Source organism: Hippocampus bargibanti, linkage group LG10, assembly GCF_051943395.1.
Source record: "Hippocampus bargibanti isolate YZ-2025 linkage group LG10, ASM5194339v1, whole genome shotgun sequence".
NCBI lineage: Eukaryota > Metazoa > Chordata > Actinopteri > Syngnathiformes > Syngnathidae > Hippocampus > Hippocampus bargibanti.
Window position 1 is genome coordinate 8,343,734 of NC_142743.1, and position 17,836 is coordinate 8,361,569.

Sequence of the window (17,836 nt, forward strand, 5' to 3'; positions counted from 1 at the left end):
AAATGCTCTGTGTAAGATTGGTTCGCATTTTTCCCCCCGTATAAAAGTTATAGTACGGCGTACATTATTTGAAATTATTTTTAAAAATGGATAAAATACAGGGAAAACTTATACATTGACAGGTATGCTGTTTCATACCCATCTCAACTTTCTCAAATCTGATCTTCTTGTATGGAGTTATCCTTTGTTTACTGTGTGTATGTGCCAACTAAACTGTTTCAATGCAATTCAAGATCAACATTTGTTTAATGAGGCGCGAGCGAGCTTTTATTTTTCGCGACAGAAATAATGTCATTGTATTATTTTTTTTACCTCAAATGCTAAACAACGCACGTACATCTGTCATTGGTCTTGTGTTTTATTTACACAATGTCTTTAACGAGCGACTAAGACGCATAGAGGCTAGCTAGCTACAGTATCTAGCGATTAGAAAGTGAAGCTAAGCTAGCAATCAACATGGTCCCTTTGTGGTGGACAAGCTAACCAGAGGTTTTCCAAATGTTTACTTTTGAGTCAAGTTTGATTTCAGTCACTTGAATTCGTATATCAATGAATATGAATTTTGTAGAAAACTATTTCAATAGCTCAGTTCAAATAGTGAAATACAAAATGATTTGCCACATATCGCTTACAGTGAATGGAGGGGGAAGAAACGTTTTTGATGAAGAACCCGGTACTGAAATCAACATTTCTACGATAATAAACTCATTTTCGTTGTCTTTGAGGACTTCTGAATTCTGTAAATCAGTACAGCTCTGCTCTAAAGTGACGGTGCTCTGATGGGACTTCAACTACTGTGACAAACTTTTTTTTTCTGAATACTGGATGATACTTGCTTTATTATTGCATCTTTTGGACTACTGTGCCATCCCATCTGTTTTTCCCATCCTGATCATACATCAGTCACGTGCCATGACGTACATTTCCATCCACCCTCCACACCTTGTTCCGTTTGAACACCTGATGTAGCAAGACTTTGGCCATCAAGGTAACAATGCAATGGCACCGTGTTCTCTATGTGGTGTCAAACGTTTTACATCATCCTACTCCGTCCCTTCTCCCATTTCGACCGACTTACTTATCGGATACGTTTAATACAACTAAAGTCTCGTACTATAAAGAAAGACATTTCCGTGTTCTGTATCCCATAAACAATACTAAATAAAACTTTAACGTTGCACCTTTTGCGAACACTTGCTTGTGTCCTATTGCATCTACGAAAGCAACCAAATGCCAAAATTTGAAATAAAAAAATGCTGCAACTTCAAAAATGATTAAAAAAATATTCACCATCAAGAAATTGCAGTCTTACATGAGAAAAAAAAAAACAATATACAGTAAAGTCTCGTTATATCGATATTCTCGGGAGTCGGAAAAAATATCGATATAACCGGACTATCATATATCCGATCCTGCGGCATGTAAATTTTCACCTTGTGTTCATAGAAATAGTATCGTAATAAGCAGTACTATCGATATAACCGATATCGATATAACGAGACTTTACTGTATTAGTAATATATTTTTTTAAATGTCTAAAAATTATGCTTCTTACACTGTATATCATTGAAAGCAACAATATATAGACATTTTATCACAAAATAACAGCTTCAAAATGTTAACACATTGTCATTTTAAGAGTTGAGATGCTATGAAAACCATGGAAACCCCTCCACTATTAGCAGACCAGACCGGCCACAAGAATATAGAAATTAGTTGGTCTGAATTTTAAGGTTCAGCAATTTTTAAGTCAATAATAAAACAACAAGGGACTCTGATCATGTTGATCTCTATTCTCTCCTCAAATAACACATTTAAAAAAACATTGTTATGCGTCATTTTCAGTCTGGTGGAACCGATTATTGGCATTTCTATTGATTTGAATGGGGAAATATGATTTGAGTTCCCTCACCCCAAAATCCAGATGTCTGTTGAAATACCAAGACTCACCTGTGGGAGCCGGCATGGTGCCACAGAGTAACTAGAGTGCCTGAAAATGGAAAGAGTATAAACTATAAAGGATCTAGTGGGGGTGGGAGGGGTTGAAGCTTGTTTGTAAAGCTCCACTTGTTGAATTTGTAAACATTGAACGGACATTTCTGATTCTCAGACCCGACTTATCCAAGAAGATTGGTGAGGGGGATCACACTCCACACCACAGGAAAATTGCTGAAAGTAATTTTTCAGACATCTACCAATCAGGTCTTTGTTGACTTTGAAGTGGATGGAAAATATTCAAAATGGACCAGATTTTCACTATTTTTGTACCTATGCAACTCTTCAACATCCTTTTCTCTTGTAAATGACCAGATTTCTGCTTTGACAGGAATGTGCACAATGTGGTGTTGGTGTGAGGAAGCAGTGCGGTTGGCACGTCACAGATGAAAGCGTTTCCTTCTCATGAGAGCTTTAGAAATCCACCAAAGACAGTGACCTCATTTTACCTTCATTCGCTTGCTTATTTTACAAGTTTATGCTTCACGGGTGAGGTGACCTTCATTTCTGGTAAGTTTTCAACAAACAATTGTTTACTCATGTTATCTAAGGAAGAAATCGGTCAAGGTGAGAAAATATAAGAAATTATAAAAGATGAAATGTAATTTTATTTTTTTGTCTGTGTTGTTACCGTCAACTCATTCACTGCCAGATGATGTGCAAAAATGTCTCCACTTCAGTGCCAGGGTTTTTGTCATTTTCACTCAAATTGTAGGACCCACAGAATATTGAATTTTAGGACTACATAAACATTCAATACAGCATTAGAAACTATAGACTCTTCTTTCCTCAGGAAAAAAAAATCCCAAGTTATATGGGTCAGGAGTTATCTAAGCTTGAAATGGGGGCAGCTGTACAAAATGCAATACAATACATACATATTGATTTATATAGCGCTTTAAAAACAGCTGAAGCTGTAACAAAGCGCTAACATAGATAGATAGATAGATAGATAAGCAAAGACACTCCCCTACTTACGAACATTCCAGTTACAAACAACGATACGTAAAAAAAATTCTAGTAACATATGTAGTATTTTCTCCAGTTGTACATGTACATATCTTTACAGAGCATATATTTTATGAAGTGTTTATTTGTCGGTACAAACCAATACAGGTTACTTTCCAATCCTTATACATACTTAGATAAGCCTTCCGGATTGCGTGAACGCTGCCGCGTGTGGCTGCCGCTGCTCACCCGCAGAAAAAATATCCCGTGACTGTAAAGTGTCCTTGAGAGTTTTGAAAGGCGCTTATAAATGAAATGTATTATTATTATAACATGTACAAAAGTCAAATGCTGCCCCCTTGTTGAAGGGTAATATATTACCAGAGGTCTGACCAGCGCTTTATCAGCACCCCAAGCAAGAAAAAAACAAAACCCGAGAATGGCGCTATGTGTCATATTTTCAATTGCCAAATAAATTCGGGAATGGCAGTGAATGAGTTAAAAATAATGGTATTTGTATTAATTTTATCTTGAATTGTATTCATACAAATGTGATTTTATTCTGTTACAATTTGATTGCAATTATAAAGATTCCGTTTTGAGTGTTTTTGGAGTGTAGCTGGGAAGGCGATGGGGCTTGTAAATCTTCGGAGTACTCCAGTATTCAATCGGTTATCATCAACGGAAAAAACATTGCGAGAGGCCATTGCCAGCGCCTTATCGGCACCCAAGCAAGAAAAGACAAAATCCGACTGAATTTGCGAATGAGTTAATCAGCACTGTTGCATTTGGGATCAATTTTGGCCTGTCCTTCCTCCAGAGTGATGCCTCGTTCGTTTTTGGTGAAAAGAGGAGGACTGCACCCCCTTCAGTCAGAACAGAGAATGGGCGTCGTCAAACATGAAAGGAGGCCCCGAGATTCTTCCCTGTGGGATGCCACAGCTGCACCACAGGGTGTTGACACAGTCGCCTTCGATTCTCTGCAGCCGGTTCAATGCCCTGAAGGTAGTAATCAATGCCATCAGAATTTCAGTTAAGTACCATCATTTTAAGATATTCAAATCGTATTTCTTAACTCCTCTTAGATAAAGTTGAAAAGTGGCCTGGTCATCACCGGAATTCAGACACCCAAAAATCCTCCAGAAAGGGCGTCTTTCATCATCAGCGAGACTCCCACGAAGCAAAGATGATTTCTCATGGGCAAAAATGTCCACTCTGTTGCAAAGTATGCTCATTTCATCCATTATAATACAAACATGTTCAACTAATCAATATTCGCTCACTAATGTATATTCTTAATTTTTTATGTACAGTGATACCTTGGCTTACGAACTTAATTGGTTCCCAGACAGAGTGAGTAAGGCAAAAAGTGTGTAAACCAAAAAGTAATTTCCCATAGGAAACAATTAAAATGAGAATAATCCGTTCCCAGGTCCCCATAAAACATAATTTTCTACTTTCTAATTTTCTGAGCCTTAAAATACACAAAATATACCTTATTTTATGGATAATAAATGTGCTGTGGCATTATAATTAAAGAAATAAACTGTACTGTATAATAAAGTCGTTTTATTGACCTTTGTGATGGTCGTTGATGGCTTGATGAAATGCAGTGGCCCGTTTCATCAGCATTAAACACTTGATGAGGAACGTAGCCTTCTTCTTTCACAATCTTGATGAATGATCCCTTGGAGGTGCTTTCTCTGCGATAATTTTACCTTTTTCCTCATCAATTGTGTTCTGTTTAGTCAAGTGTACAGATGGATTGCGCGGGTTATTTGTGGAGCATGATTGATGGCATATTTTAACCTTCCAGTCTACACTCTGCTTTTGAACTATCAAAGTTGATACGAGTCCAAATGTCACTGTTTTCTCACCATTTTCTCACCATTTCACTTTTGTTTTTTTTTTCACTTTTGTTTTTTTTTGTTTCAAGCTCTGTCGTCTCCCTTTCGTGTGTGTGTGTTAATGTTTAACCCCCCCCCCCTCACTGCTACGTTCTTGACCAATCACGTGGCTTTAACCGAAGACGCCATTTTGTTTTTGGGAGAACGGCCTCACCCTCTCTCTCTCTGTAACCCGCACCCCCTCACTGCTGCGTTCTTGACCAATCAAGTGACTTTAACCCAAGACTGGGGGCGGTGAATAGAGGACAAAACAGTCGGCCACCATTTTCTTGTTAGGAGAAAGGCCTCGTTCGTGAACGACACATCACTCATTATGGCAGCTATGTGTGTATCCTGAAAAATAGTTTGTATGCCAAATGTAACGTTCGTAAACCGAAAAGTTCGTAAGCCAAGGGGTTCGTAAACCGAGGTGTCACTGGATTTATTTTTAGCAGGTATTTACCCATTTGTCCAGCTTTAAGCGCCATTCACACAAGTGTCATGGAATCACATCGTACGCAACAAATGGTGAATCCTGCAAGGGAAAGGTCAGTCATGAGTTGTTTCCTGTGGCACATTGTTAGCAATTATCTTAAAATAATAGATCTACTTCTAAACAAATTCACTTTACATGGTCGTAAGAAAAATTAAGCGCACATCAGACCACGTTGACCAAACAGGACAAGAAAATGACATGAAATGTGTTTTGTGTTTCAGGATGGTAAAGAATTTGGCTGCAGCGTGTGTGGGAAAGTGTTTAAACGTTCTTCCACGTTGTCCACTCACCTGCTCATACATTCCGACACGCGGCCCTACGCCTGCCAGTATTGCAGCAAGCGCTTCCACCAAAAGTCCGACATGAAGAAGCACACTTTCATACACACGGGTGAGTCTGCGGCCTGTTAACTCATTCGCTGCCATTTCGCAATTTATTCTGAAAAAGCGCTGGTCAGACCTCTGTCAATGTTTTTTTCCATTCCACGAGGGGGCAGCATTTGGCTTTTGTCCATGTTAGTGCTTTGTTCCAGCTTCAGCTGTTATTAAAACGATATATAAATCAAGATCTATGTATTGTATTGTATTTTGTACAGCCGCCCCCATTTTGAGCTCGTATAACTCCAGACCCATTTAACTTTTTTTCTGACTAACAAAGAGCGTATAAGACTAACAATGCTGCATTGAATGTTATGACGTAGAACGAACTATCTGATAATTCGTCAAGTCTTTGAGGAAGAGATACTTAAAGGTCACCACTACTTGGTTGCTGAGGCCAAACTGGAGAAATGAAGGTCAAAGATGACGGAGAAGCGAAGGATATGGAGATTTATGTATTTATTAATTAATCAAGCAATTAATCAACAAATACTGATTCATTTGTTGATTTTAATCATCTATCCAATTAATTAATGGGTTGTTATTTATTTATTCTTATTTTTATTTGTTGAGAAACTACTTTATTTTTTTATTTTATGTATTTATTTAAATCATTCCCTGCCATTCCCAAATTTGTTCAAGAATTGGAAATATGACAGAGCGCCATTCCCGAATTCGTTCCAGTTTTTTTTTCTTGCTGGGGTGCCGATAAAATGCTGGCCAGACCTCTGGCAATGTTTTTTTTCCCCCTTCCACAAGGGGGCAGTATTTCTCTTTTTTCCTTGTTAGCACTTTGTTGCAGCTTCAGCTGTTATTAAAGCGCTATATAAACCAATATGTACTGTCTGTCTTGCATTGTATTTTTGACAGCCACTGTCATAACTTCAAACCCATTTAACTGAGGAATTTACTCTTCTTTTCTGATGAAAGAAGATAGCTTAAGGTTTCTTACGCTGAATTGAATGTTTATGGTGCCCTAAAACTCAATATGTGTGTGGGTCCTGCAATTTGAGTGAAAATGACAAAAACTGTGGCACTGGAGTGCACACATTTTTTGCACATGTCTGGCAGTGAATGAGTTAAATTGTCTTTTTAAATGTCCCCGATACATTTGGTATCATCCCTGAAGTGAATTTTATAGCAAATGATGATGATGATACTTTGCGTCTCAGGAGAGAAGCCCCACATGTGTCACATATGCGGCAGATGCTTCAGTCAGAGCTCCAACCTCATCACGCACACCCGCAAGCACCGAGGCGACTGGCCCCACCGCTGTCCTCGCTGCCTCTTCAGCTTCCAGGAGCCTGTGGACCTATGGCAGCACCACTGCGCCCATCGTTGACACAAACCAGGTTACATCCCAATGGGACCCAATTTGTCCTGCCTACTGAACTTGGGTACCTCATTGGCTTCATGTTGAGTTGAGTCCTTCCAAGAAGTCATTTTCAAACCTATAACCTCTGAATTGTGAGGCCGACGGGGTAACCAGTTGACCGTTATTTGGAGTCGTCATGGTAAATATTTCAAATTGGCAATTTCGATGAAATCTTCATCTATGAATAGTTTTAACATTTGTCCGTTGAGAATTGAACTGAAACAAAAATGGCGATTGATTGATAGAGAATAGACAGAATGGAAGTTATCATATTTAAACGTTTCATGCCGTCCGAACACAAGGCCCACAATGGAAGCACAGAAAATCTGGGGTCAATCTGAGGTGAACAGACAGAACCTGTTAAAGGACAACCGACGTCACTTTTTTTGTTTTTTAACTGACACCAGAAAAACGTTTTATAGCATCTAAAATACCCAAAACACGCAGTATGATATTTTTAGTCAAATGCAAAACATACATGAGGAAAGCATACATGTTTGCAATCGATTAGAGAATTTATTTTTGCCATTTTGAGGCAACATTGGGGGAAAATCTCTCACCCAAAAAAAGAGGCACAAAATGGCGACCTCCTGTGGCCACCTCCGTTTCCACACGCTGATAAATTCCATATGTGGCGCTTGGATGCCCTCTTCTGGCCTCCTGGCGGCTTTTGGGTGCAACAGGAGGTCCCCACACCAAACAGGAACAGCAAAATACATTGACATGATGGAAGGACCGCTACAATGCGTCTCTTTTACGGTAAAGGGCGGTCCTTTAGTGACGTCACGTACGGACTCGTCACCAACTCAAAAACAAGACTTCCTGAATATTCAGTGCGAGTCTTAAAACGTAAAATATAGCTATATGCGGTGGAATCTTATTAAAATACGCTCAGTAGAAGTCATTTGAAGTGATTTTACAAATTATGGACACAACTTGTCCGGAGACGTCGGTTGTCCTTTTAACTGTCATCCTCAGGTAGGAGATTTGGCCTTGGACTAATTTAGGACTTGTTACTTCTTCACAGGAGGAGTTCATTAGCCAGGTTACAAATCTCTTAGTTCATGGAATTGACAATCTATTAAAATGTCTACGCTCTGTTGTTTTATGGACGTTTTATCTTCCTGTGTTCGAGCCTTTGTTCACGGTGTCTGAACAAACATCTCTGACATCGATGAAAAGGTTTCTTCAGCCGTCACCTGTACTTCTTTGAAGGTGTCGGACGTTTCGCTCCTCATCCAAAAAGCTTTATCAGCGACCTTACTCTTTTTAGTTCTCTTCTAAAAAGACTAACTCTTTTTTTTCATCGATGGACCACTCTTGTACCACTGAGACAACAGACAAAAATGGTGATCTTTGAGCCATATTCAGACCTAAACATGTTAATCTTCACCATGAAAAATCCCACAGAACATTTTGCACACTGAACACACAACAGACAACTCCAAGTCTAGATGATTGAAAAGTTTATTTTCACAATTTGCTAGACTTAGTCAAGAAAAAGACAGAAACACAGTGCCTCTTTGACTTGAGTTTATTCCAGCTTAACGAGGCCTTTTCACCACCGAATCATTAAATGCCTCCTCGGGTTTTGTACCACTGTGCTCTGGCAACGACGTCACTGGAGTAATCGTCTCCGGTCGTGCCCACGTCCATCCCCTCATACGTTTGGACACCTCGCACGCCAATGTTATAGGCCGCTATCCCTCCTGCAAAAGTTGAATGCAAAGTGAGAGCAAAGGATGGCGCTTGTGTCACGTCAGATTGAACAAACAAACCTTTGAGTTGCTGCTCTGCACTCCAACTCGGGAACTTGCTCTTGATCTGATGGATGAAATCGATCAAGATGTACGTGCCTTGGAGCACGTGTTCCTCGCTTTTCCAGCCGCCTTTTGGGTTGTGATAATTTTTATCAACCTGCGCATAATCAAGTCGAGTGCAGATGACCGCAACAGAAATTCCCATTAGGATTTCAAATGGACAGACACTCCCCAATTTACGAACGACATACGTTTCGAGCAGTGCTACACGTATTTTATATGGAATGTATGTTTAAAGGGCAACCGACGGCACTTTTTTGTTTTTTAACTGACATCAGAAAAACGTTTTATAGCATCTAAAATACCCAAAAGTATGATATTTTTATTCAAATGCAAAACACCAATAAAAATGACTTAAAGTGTCCAAAATCTGCAAAAAATTGAGCTGCGAATTGGGCATTTTCAGAAAGTCTCGCCCCCCTTTCGTGACATCACGCCAAGACGTCTTGCATGGCTGGAGAATCAAAACAATGGTTTCAGATTCGGATAATATGATTTGTTGTTACACCGCCAGTTATGAATATGATTCAAATAGTTCTGAAGAGGAAAGCATGCATGTTTGCAATCGATTAAAGCAGGGGTGGGCAAACTTTTTGACTCGCATTGGGTTCTAAAATTTGACAGAGGGGCCGGGCCAGGAGCATTTGGAGGGAGTGTTTGGGCCGGAAATACTAAACCTAAAGCATTAAAGCACAACCGACGCCTCCGCACAGGTTATGTCCATAATTTATAAAATTACTTCAAATGACTTTGACTGAGCGTATTTTACAAAGATTCCACAGCATATAGCTATAGTTTACGTTCTAAGACTTGCGCTGAATATTCACAAAGCCTTGTTTGAGTTGATGACGATCCCCATGTGACATCACGTTTGGACCGCCCCTGACCGAGAAAGCGACACACAATGCATTTTGGCTACTTTGTTTGGTCTGAAAACTTCATGTTGATCCGTGTTGGTGGCGAAATTAGAAGGAAAACACATAAATAACGCCATGGTGAATCGTTGTGTGTTGCAACAAGACAACTATTTGATATTCGCCGACACAAATTCCCAGCTGACAAATCAGCCCATTTCCAACGGCGCTTGGGCGCAATCTTCTGCATTTTCTGGGTGCTACATTGCTGTCATTGATGGCTCGAATTGATATGGGAGGACTCCTTGAATCAATTGCAAACATTTATGCTTTCCTCTTCAGAACTATTTGAATCATATTCATAACTGGATGAGTAACAAGAAAGCATCTTCTCCGAATCTGAAGCCATTGTTTTGATTCTCGAGCAAGGCAAGACGTCTTGGCATGACGTCACGAACAGGGGGGCGGGACCTTCTGAAACTTGCCATTTCCGGATTCATTTTGAAATAATTTTTATTTGTGTTTTTCATTTAACTAAAAATATCAGCCTGCCTGTTTTGGGTATTTTAGATGCTATAAAACGTTTTTCTGATGTCAGTGGGAAACACAAAAAAATGGTGCCGGTTGTCCTTTAAATGTAGTGTGTACAAACCTCATAGCACAGTAAGAACCCAATTTATTAACTGTCTTTCAAATGTGAAAAATATCCCTGATCAGTTAATAAATTTGTCTCAAGGAATATGGCGTTTACATACTATTTCGCAGATACTTGGAAATGGAAATAGATTAAAATAACATATGCACTGTGATTCATCAAGATTGCGCCTGTTTTTAATAAGTTTTCATGAAGGGGCAAAGTTAAAGAAATCAACATTTATTGAAAAATGGAATCACTTTCAACATTCAAAACATTCTTACACAACGAAATATTCAAGCTCAATAATACCTACTTGTGTTAAATTCCGCCAAATCATAGATGGTTTGTCCTGACCGCGCGCTCAACAAACTCCTCACTGACGCCCTCGCCTTCACGCGCAAACAGTAAACGTGTACCGTCGCCGAGCACACAGACATAGGCTACCTGCAGTGAAATTTGCATACTCGGCACGGCAGCCAATCAGAAGCCTGCTTCTTTCGCAAGCGTTATAAAGTCGTGCAATTGCATGTCATTTTCCAAAATAGATGCACAGAACCTCAGCCCAGAAGAAAGATTCAAAAGAAGCTAACAACATATGTGACGCTACAAAACGTAAATTTACATTAAACCGTGACTGTAAAGTGTACGTGAGACTTATGAAAGGGGCTTAAGTGGCTCGTAGGAAGCAATGCAAACGTTGCATTGTGCACCACAATGACAATCAACTACTGCAGCAAAATCTAGCCATGCACATTTATCATAAATTAAGCAAGGTAGCATTTGTAATAGGTACGTTCTTGATTAAAAAAAAAAAAAACTTTATACACTGTGACAATGCTTTTTAATGTGATTAGTTGTGATTTTTTGTCATGAGTTTCAGACACTGTTTTTACTATAATTTGGGCAGGTTTGGCGGGCCGGATTAAAAAACCTAACGGGCCGTAGTTTGCCCATGCCTGGATTAAAGAATTATATGTGCCATTTTGAGGCAACATTGGGGGAAAATCTCTCACTCAAAAAAAAAGGAGGCACAAAATTGCGACCTCCAGTGGCCAACCTCCGCTTCCACAGGCTGATAAATTCCTTATATGGAGCTTGGATGCCCTCTTCTGGCGGCTTTTGGGTGCAACGCGGTTCTCAGACCAAACATGTACAGCAAAATACATTGACGTGATTGAAGGGCTGCTACAATGTGTCTTTTTTCCGTCAGTGGGAGGTCCTTTAGTGACGTCACGTACGGACTCGTCACCAACTCAAAAACAAGACTTCCTGAATATTCAGAGCGAGTCTTAAAAACGTAAAATGTAGCTATATGCGGTGGAATCTTATTAAAATACGGCCAGTAGAAGTCATTTGAAGCCATTTTACAAATTATGGACACAACTTGTCCGGAGATGTCGGTTGTCCTTTAAGGCTTATATAAGTATGTTTAAGGTTTATTTAAATATGTTTAAGGCTTTTATAAGTAACCTGTATTGGTTTGTACTGAGAAATAAATATTTAATAAAATACATGCTCTATAAAGATATGTATGAACTCGATACATTTTTTTTTAAGCAGCATTGTGTAGTATGCCTCTACAGCAGCTCCTAACACTGAGTCCCTTTCCACCCTACTCTTTTGTTTATATATTTGTCCGATAATGTTTTGTGTATTTTTGTCCTTGAAACCTACGGGTAGGAGCATCTTTATTTCTGCTCATCTCCATTATGTTTGACTTTTTTGTGACTCCTGTGAACAGGGAAATCACTCGCACACGTGAGATCACGTGAGACACGGAATGTGAGATCGCTCCCGAACAAGATCGATGAGCTAGCGGCGCTAACGGAACATCAGATGGAGTACTGTGAAACCAGTTTTCTGCTCCTCACGGAAACACGGCTGTCGGTGATCATTCCGGACACAACACACGCTGAGGTGGAGGGCTTCAAACTCGTGTGCGGACAGGAATGTAGGGAGCAGTAAGAAGATAGTAGGGGCAATTGCTGTGTTTGTGGATGAATGACTAATGCAATTCTGGGCACATCACAATCAAAGAGAAACTGCACTTGGGACATTGAACATTTTTTGATATGCAGTGACACCTCGGCTTACTAACGCTTTAGCTAACGAACCTTACGAAGATTACATTCACAAGAATATAATCTTGGCATATAAACTAGTTTTCGGCGGACGAAACAAACCACACAGGTGGCTGGCGGACTACTTTTCCACACCGCCTGTGAGTACAGACGTTGTTTGTTATCGAATGGAGTACTTTTGCCATTATGGGACCGAAGAAAACCCTACCACACGAACGAGGTGTGCGTTTGTGTGACTTAGCATCCCAGTACGCTAAGTCGACCATTGCTACGTGTGGCTAAGGGTGTTTCTGTGTTGTCTAAGCAACAGGCTCAGGCAATAGAAGAGGTTGAAAAACTGTTGATGTTGGGTTATTTTTTATCGTTCGCCCTTGGTTCATTGCTTCAACGGGTGTTGATGGAGATCGATGGTTAAATCATCAGGGAGCCAGGACTTGAACAGAAAGTTGATTTAATTTGGAGAGCACGGGCATTGTAGTGTCGCGGAGGAGGGAGCGCATGGCGAGAGAGAGAGATGAACGGGCTGCAGGAGTATTTATGCGGTGCATAGCAATGACGCGACAGGATGTGACGTAATAAAAGTGCGACATCGTGTAAAGGAAGGCAGGATATGACATACGAGGAAGTTCAAAATGTAAACAAAGATTACAGAGCGATGTTTAGACATGTTTGTATGGCGAATTACCCTAACAGTTGATTTGGATTAACAAAAAGCAGCTCGCAGGGGACAGTGCGAGTGAGGGTATTATCGCTGAGAAAGCACGGCAACTTCACTCGGATATCGTCAAGAGGCAACTACATCAACGACCATCACAAATGTAAATAAAACAACTTTATTATGCAGGACGGTTTATTTCTTTTATTACAATACAATAGCACATTTATTATACATAAAATAATGTATACAGTAAAGTCTCGTTATATCGATATTCTCGGGAGTCGGAAAAAATATCAATATAACCGGACTATCGATATATCCGATCCTGCGGCATGCAAATTTTCTCCTTGCGTTCATAGAATTAGTATCGTAATAAGCAGTACTATCAATATAACCGATATCGATATGAGACTTTATAATAATAATAATAATAATAATACATTTCATTTATTGTGTAGTTTTAAGGCTTATGTAATAGAAAATTATAGTTGTATTAAGTACATCCTGTCTACCTGATATCTAATTTAAAACAGATTCTTATCTTACAGCCAGTGTATTGTCGGTGTTCAAATACCTGACACGTTTCGGCGTCTACTTCCGCATTAAAATTAGAATAATTCTTCGTCCCCATAAAACATACTTTTCTATTAAATTTCAGACAATGTATTGTCGGTGTTCAAATACCTGACACGTTTCGGCGTCTACTTCCGCCTTCGTCAGAGTGTCCACTCGTGAGGAGTGGACACTCTGACGAAGGCGGAAGTAGACGCCGAAGAATCTGTTTTAAATTTAATAGAAAATTATGTCTTATGGGGACCTGGGAATTAATTATTCTAATTTTAATGGTTTCCTATGGGATTTAATTTTTTGGGATACACACTTTTCGCCTTAAAGACAGACACTTTCTGGGAACCAATTGAGTTTGTAAGCTGAGGTATGTATCTCTGTACCTACAAAAAATGTTTGTATGTACCGCTGTTTGTGACATGAATGCTCGTAAGTAGGTGAACGTCTGTACGTTCATTTTCGTTCAAGCATGTCCTCATTAGAGTCAACGGAATTTGAGCGAGAATCTGGGTACATCTTAGAACACCGAAAAATCACTTAAAGTTATTCTACGTCATTATTATAGCATCCGCTACTGACCTGCATGAGTCCCCACGCGTTGCCGTTGTCTCCCCAGCCATTCACCAGCACATTTCCAGCTCTGGATTCTCTGGAAATGATCCCAGCTATGATAGCTGGATCAATCCCCTTTCGCTCTCCTACTTTCCGAATGATGGCCTTGTAATTATTCATTCTGCTGAAATCTGTTAGTGCCATGGTATAGGACGCTGCCACCCCTTCAAAGGGAGAGACACCACCCAGGGGTGGGGATGGTAACGTTTAGTTTTGGGCCAGCAAAAATTGATTCTGTCCAAAAAGGGGTGATAACAGCAAACACAAAACGCCATTTTCCCCCTGTATGTCTGACTGCATTTGTTTGAAAAAGGAGTGGTCTCTTTTGTGTGTGTGTGTGTGTCTGTCTGTGCGTGTGTTTTGAGAGAGTGAAACTTCCACCGTTTCGAAATCAAGGTAGTAAAAGTGACTGTTTACCGCCTTCCAGCCCGTCTTGTGACGCTGTTCTCGAAGATGCTCCGTTTGTGTCAACCTTCATGATGTCCCCGAAACCTAAACGTCATTTCATCTTCAATATCGATCGATCACAAGAGGTAAAAGCAACTTAAAAAAAGCCACGCTCACCCATCGTCCTCGTCAATGTGCGAACGCCTCCAGTCGTAAAAAGATAGTTTCGTTTTGCTGCGTAATGTAAAACAAAATCATAATTGTCAGAGTAACGGTAGAAAACTGGCATTAAAGCTCCTTAGGTGGGAAAGGATTGAAGTTTTGAAGCATGTGTTAGCAGTTTTAGAAAATATCTTTTTTTTTTCCGGGTGAGTTGGAGTGCTTTTTGTTGAAGAATGTCCTTTCGCTTTCTTTTTCTATTTCTCTTCCAAGAAACGAGCTAAACCTTCACAGAAAACTCGTGACTACCAGCACCTTTCAAAACTCGAAAACAATTTACAGTTACATATATTTAGGAAATACACAGTATTAGCTTTTCCGAATGATTTGGAGTTGTTTTTTAAGAATGTCATTTCCTTTTCAAGAAACGAGCTAAACCTGTACAGAAAACACGGGACATATTCAAATTTGACATTTTAATTGCTTTGAGATTTTTTTTGTTCGATAAATGTCTCAACAAACTGTCTTCAATGTTGTGATGTCGAAGTCTAACAGAAAGACACATACTACTACTACTAATAATAATAATATATTTCATTAATAAGCGCCTTTGAAAACTCTCACGAACACTTTCCAGTCACAGGATAGGTTTTTCTGCGGGTGAGCAGATACATACCTGCGTCTTGACGATGAAGCTAGTTGGTGTTGAATGGGTTTTCTTTTCCTTTGACTCCTTTAATCGTCAGTACTTCCCCTATTCTTACTTCCCGTGTTTCGGTTTGCATTTGTTAACTCCTTTCTTTTTTCATCCAGTGTTATGTCTCTTGAGGCTTGGATGCAGGACTCAAGTGACGAGGGAAAGCGGGGAGTTCGGATCCAAAGTACACGGCGAGACAGATACTCGTGAACCAAGAAAAGTCTGAGACTGAGACACATATGCCAAAACAACACCAAAGGAGCTGAGTGAGGACAAAAGAATAGTGCAGCCCTGACGGCAGGGAAGTCGCGAGGGTAGCTTTCTGAATACTCCGACGAAGATGGAAAAGAGCGAACGGTCGATATAGTCAGAAGGCACAATCAGCTGTGGGAGCCAGGTGAGTGGTGATGGGAGGGGCCGTCTCCAGGGAGCAGCGGAGGAGGTGACAGGAGGGGCGGGGCGCGCTCAGGACGGCGACGAGATGTGACACAGGTTCCCCGTGGGGATTTCCCAAATGTTCATGCCCAATGATTGATTCAAATGTTATGATCCTTGTATTTTCCCTTTACCAGAAAATATATGTACTGTCAGCTATAGTTTTTTATGACAGTAATTTTGTCTAGTGAAACTTTTCAGAAAAAAAGATGAGTTAAAGTCATACGTTTACACTTTGTAAAAATATTACAGGAATGAAAGCGTAATGGGCAGCACGTTAGATGAGTTGTTAGCACTCCAAATTCACAGCCCAGCAGTACAGAGTTCAATTCCAGCTCCGGCCTTCGTGTGTGGAATTTGCATGTTGTCCCCAGGCCCCACGTGGGTTTTCTCGGGGTACTCCGGTTTCCTCCCGCATTCCAAGAAGCATGCACGGGAAACTGATTGAATACTCCAAAGTGTGAGTGTGAGCACGAATGGTTGTTTGTTTCAGTGTGCCCTCCGATTGGCTGGCAACCTGTTCAGGGTGTCCCCCGCATACTGTCTTAATGAAGTCAGACTACTAACCTTTCATGAAAAAACACCAAAAATGTCGGGATGACATAGAGTATTACATTTTTACATTTGACAGCCGCATAGCTGGATTATGTTGTCATTTAAAGAAACATGATTTGTGCAAGTGTAATTAAAGTAATTAAAGTAAGTTTCAGATTAAAGTAAGTAGTGTATTAAAGTAAATTAAAGTATGACAAGAGAAATGAGTTGGAAAATCATGCGTGAGAAACAAAAGCAAGCTTCTATATTTGCAATGCAATGTTTCATGAGAATTTATTTTCCTTTTAGGGTGTGAGACATTGCCTCACCCGAACAATGAGTAATCCAAGTATGTTTGCTTGTATAACTGGGTGGCACTCTAATCATTGTAACCGTGTGAATACATTGTTGTCTTTGTGTTTCAGATAAATGGGAGGGATTGTGGAAACTCTCAGACAGAACAGATTGCGTGTATGTCAACTACTGTAAGATGCAAATATATAAAAGTCCTTTAAAGGACAACCGACATCACTTTTTTGTTTCTTAAGTGACATCAGAAAAAGGTTTTATAGCATCTAAAATACCCAAAACATGCAGTATGATATTTTTATTCAAATGCAAAACACCAATGAAAATGACTTAAAGTGCCCAAAATCTGCAAAAAATTGAGCTGCGAATTGGGCATTTTCAGAAAGTCCCACCCCCAATTCGTGACGTCACGCCAAGACGTCTTGCATTTCTGGAGAATCAAAACAATGGCTTCAGATTCGGAGAATATGCTTTCTTGTTACACATCCAGTTATGAATATGATTCAAATAGTTCTGAAGAGGAAAGCATACATGTTTACAATCAAGTAAAGAATTTATTCCATGCCATTTTGAGGCAACATTGGGGAGAAACGGACCACCAGAAAAGAGGCACAAAATGGCAACCTCCTGTGGCCACCACCGTTTCCACAGGCTGATAAATTCCTTATATGGAGCTTGGACACCCTCTTCTGGCGGCTTTTGGGTGCAACACAAGGTTTTCAGACCAATAAATACAGCAAAATACATTGACGTGATTGAAGGACTGCTACAATGTGTCTTTTTTCCGTCAGGGGGAGGTCCTTTAGTGACTTCACGTACGGACTCGTCACCAACTCAAAAACAAGACTTCCTGAATATTCAGCGCGAGTCTTAAAATATAAAATATAGCTATATGCGGTGGAATCCTTTTAAAATACGCTCAGCAGAAATCATTTGAAGCCATTTTACAAATTATGGACACAACTTGTCCGGAGACGTCGGTTGTCCTTTAAACAATTACCTGTACACC

General features: G+C 40.0%; 2 protein-coding genes across 3 annotated transcripts; one reads left to right on the forward strand and one right to left on the reverse strand.

The window, feature by feature from the left end:
- Positions 1-2,359: 2,359 nt before the first annotated feature.
- Positions 2,360-8,398, forward strand: LOC148892277 (uncharacterized). 2 transcript variants are annotated; one of them, XM_089007281.1, is made up of 6 exons: positions 2,360-2,505; positions 3,764-3,948; positions 4,029-4,168; positions 5,282-5,377; positions 5,547-5,715; positions 6,875-8,398. In XM_089007281.1, exons 2-6 carry the CDS (start codon positions 3,768-3,770, stop codon positions 7,042-7,044), a joined length of 756 nt encoding a protein of 251 aa, XP_088863407.1. In that variant the 5' UTR covers positions 2,360-2,505; positions 3,764-3,767; the 3' UTR covers positions 7,045-8,398. The 2 variants fall into 2 exon arrangements, with proteins under 2 accessions (XP_088863407.1, XP_088863408.1); XM_089007282.1 differs by having other exon boundaries at positions 2,361-2,505; positions 5,285-5,377.
- A 128-nt stretch (positions 8,399-8,526) lies between these two features.
- LOC148892278 (lysozyme g-like) lies at positions 8,527-15,666 on the reverse strand. The gene is made up of 6 exons (XM_089007283.1): positions 15,529-15,666; positions 14,871-14,927; positions 14,724-14,798; positions 14,274-14,470; positions 8,856-8,994; positions 8,527-8,786 (listed from the first exon to the last, which is right to left on the reverse strand). Exons 2-6 carry the CDS (start codon positions 14,872-14,874, stop codon positions 8,650-8,652), a joined length of 552 nt encoding a protein of 183 aa, XP_088863409.1. The 5' UTR covers positions 14,875-14,927; positions 15,529-15,666; the 3' UTR covers positions 8,527-8,649.
- Between the last annotated feature and the right edge of the window lie 2,170 nt (positions 15,667-17,836).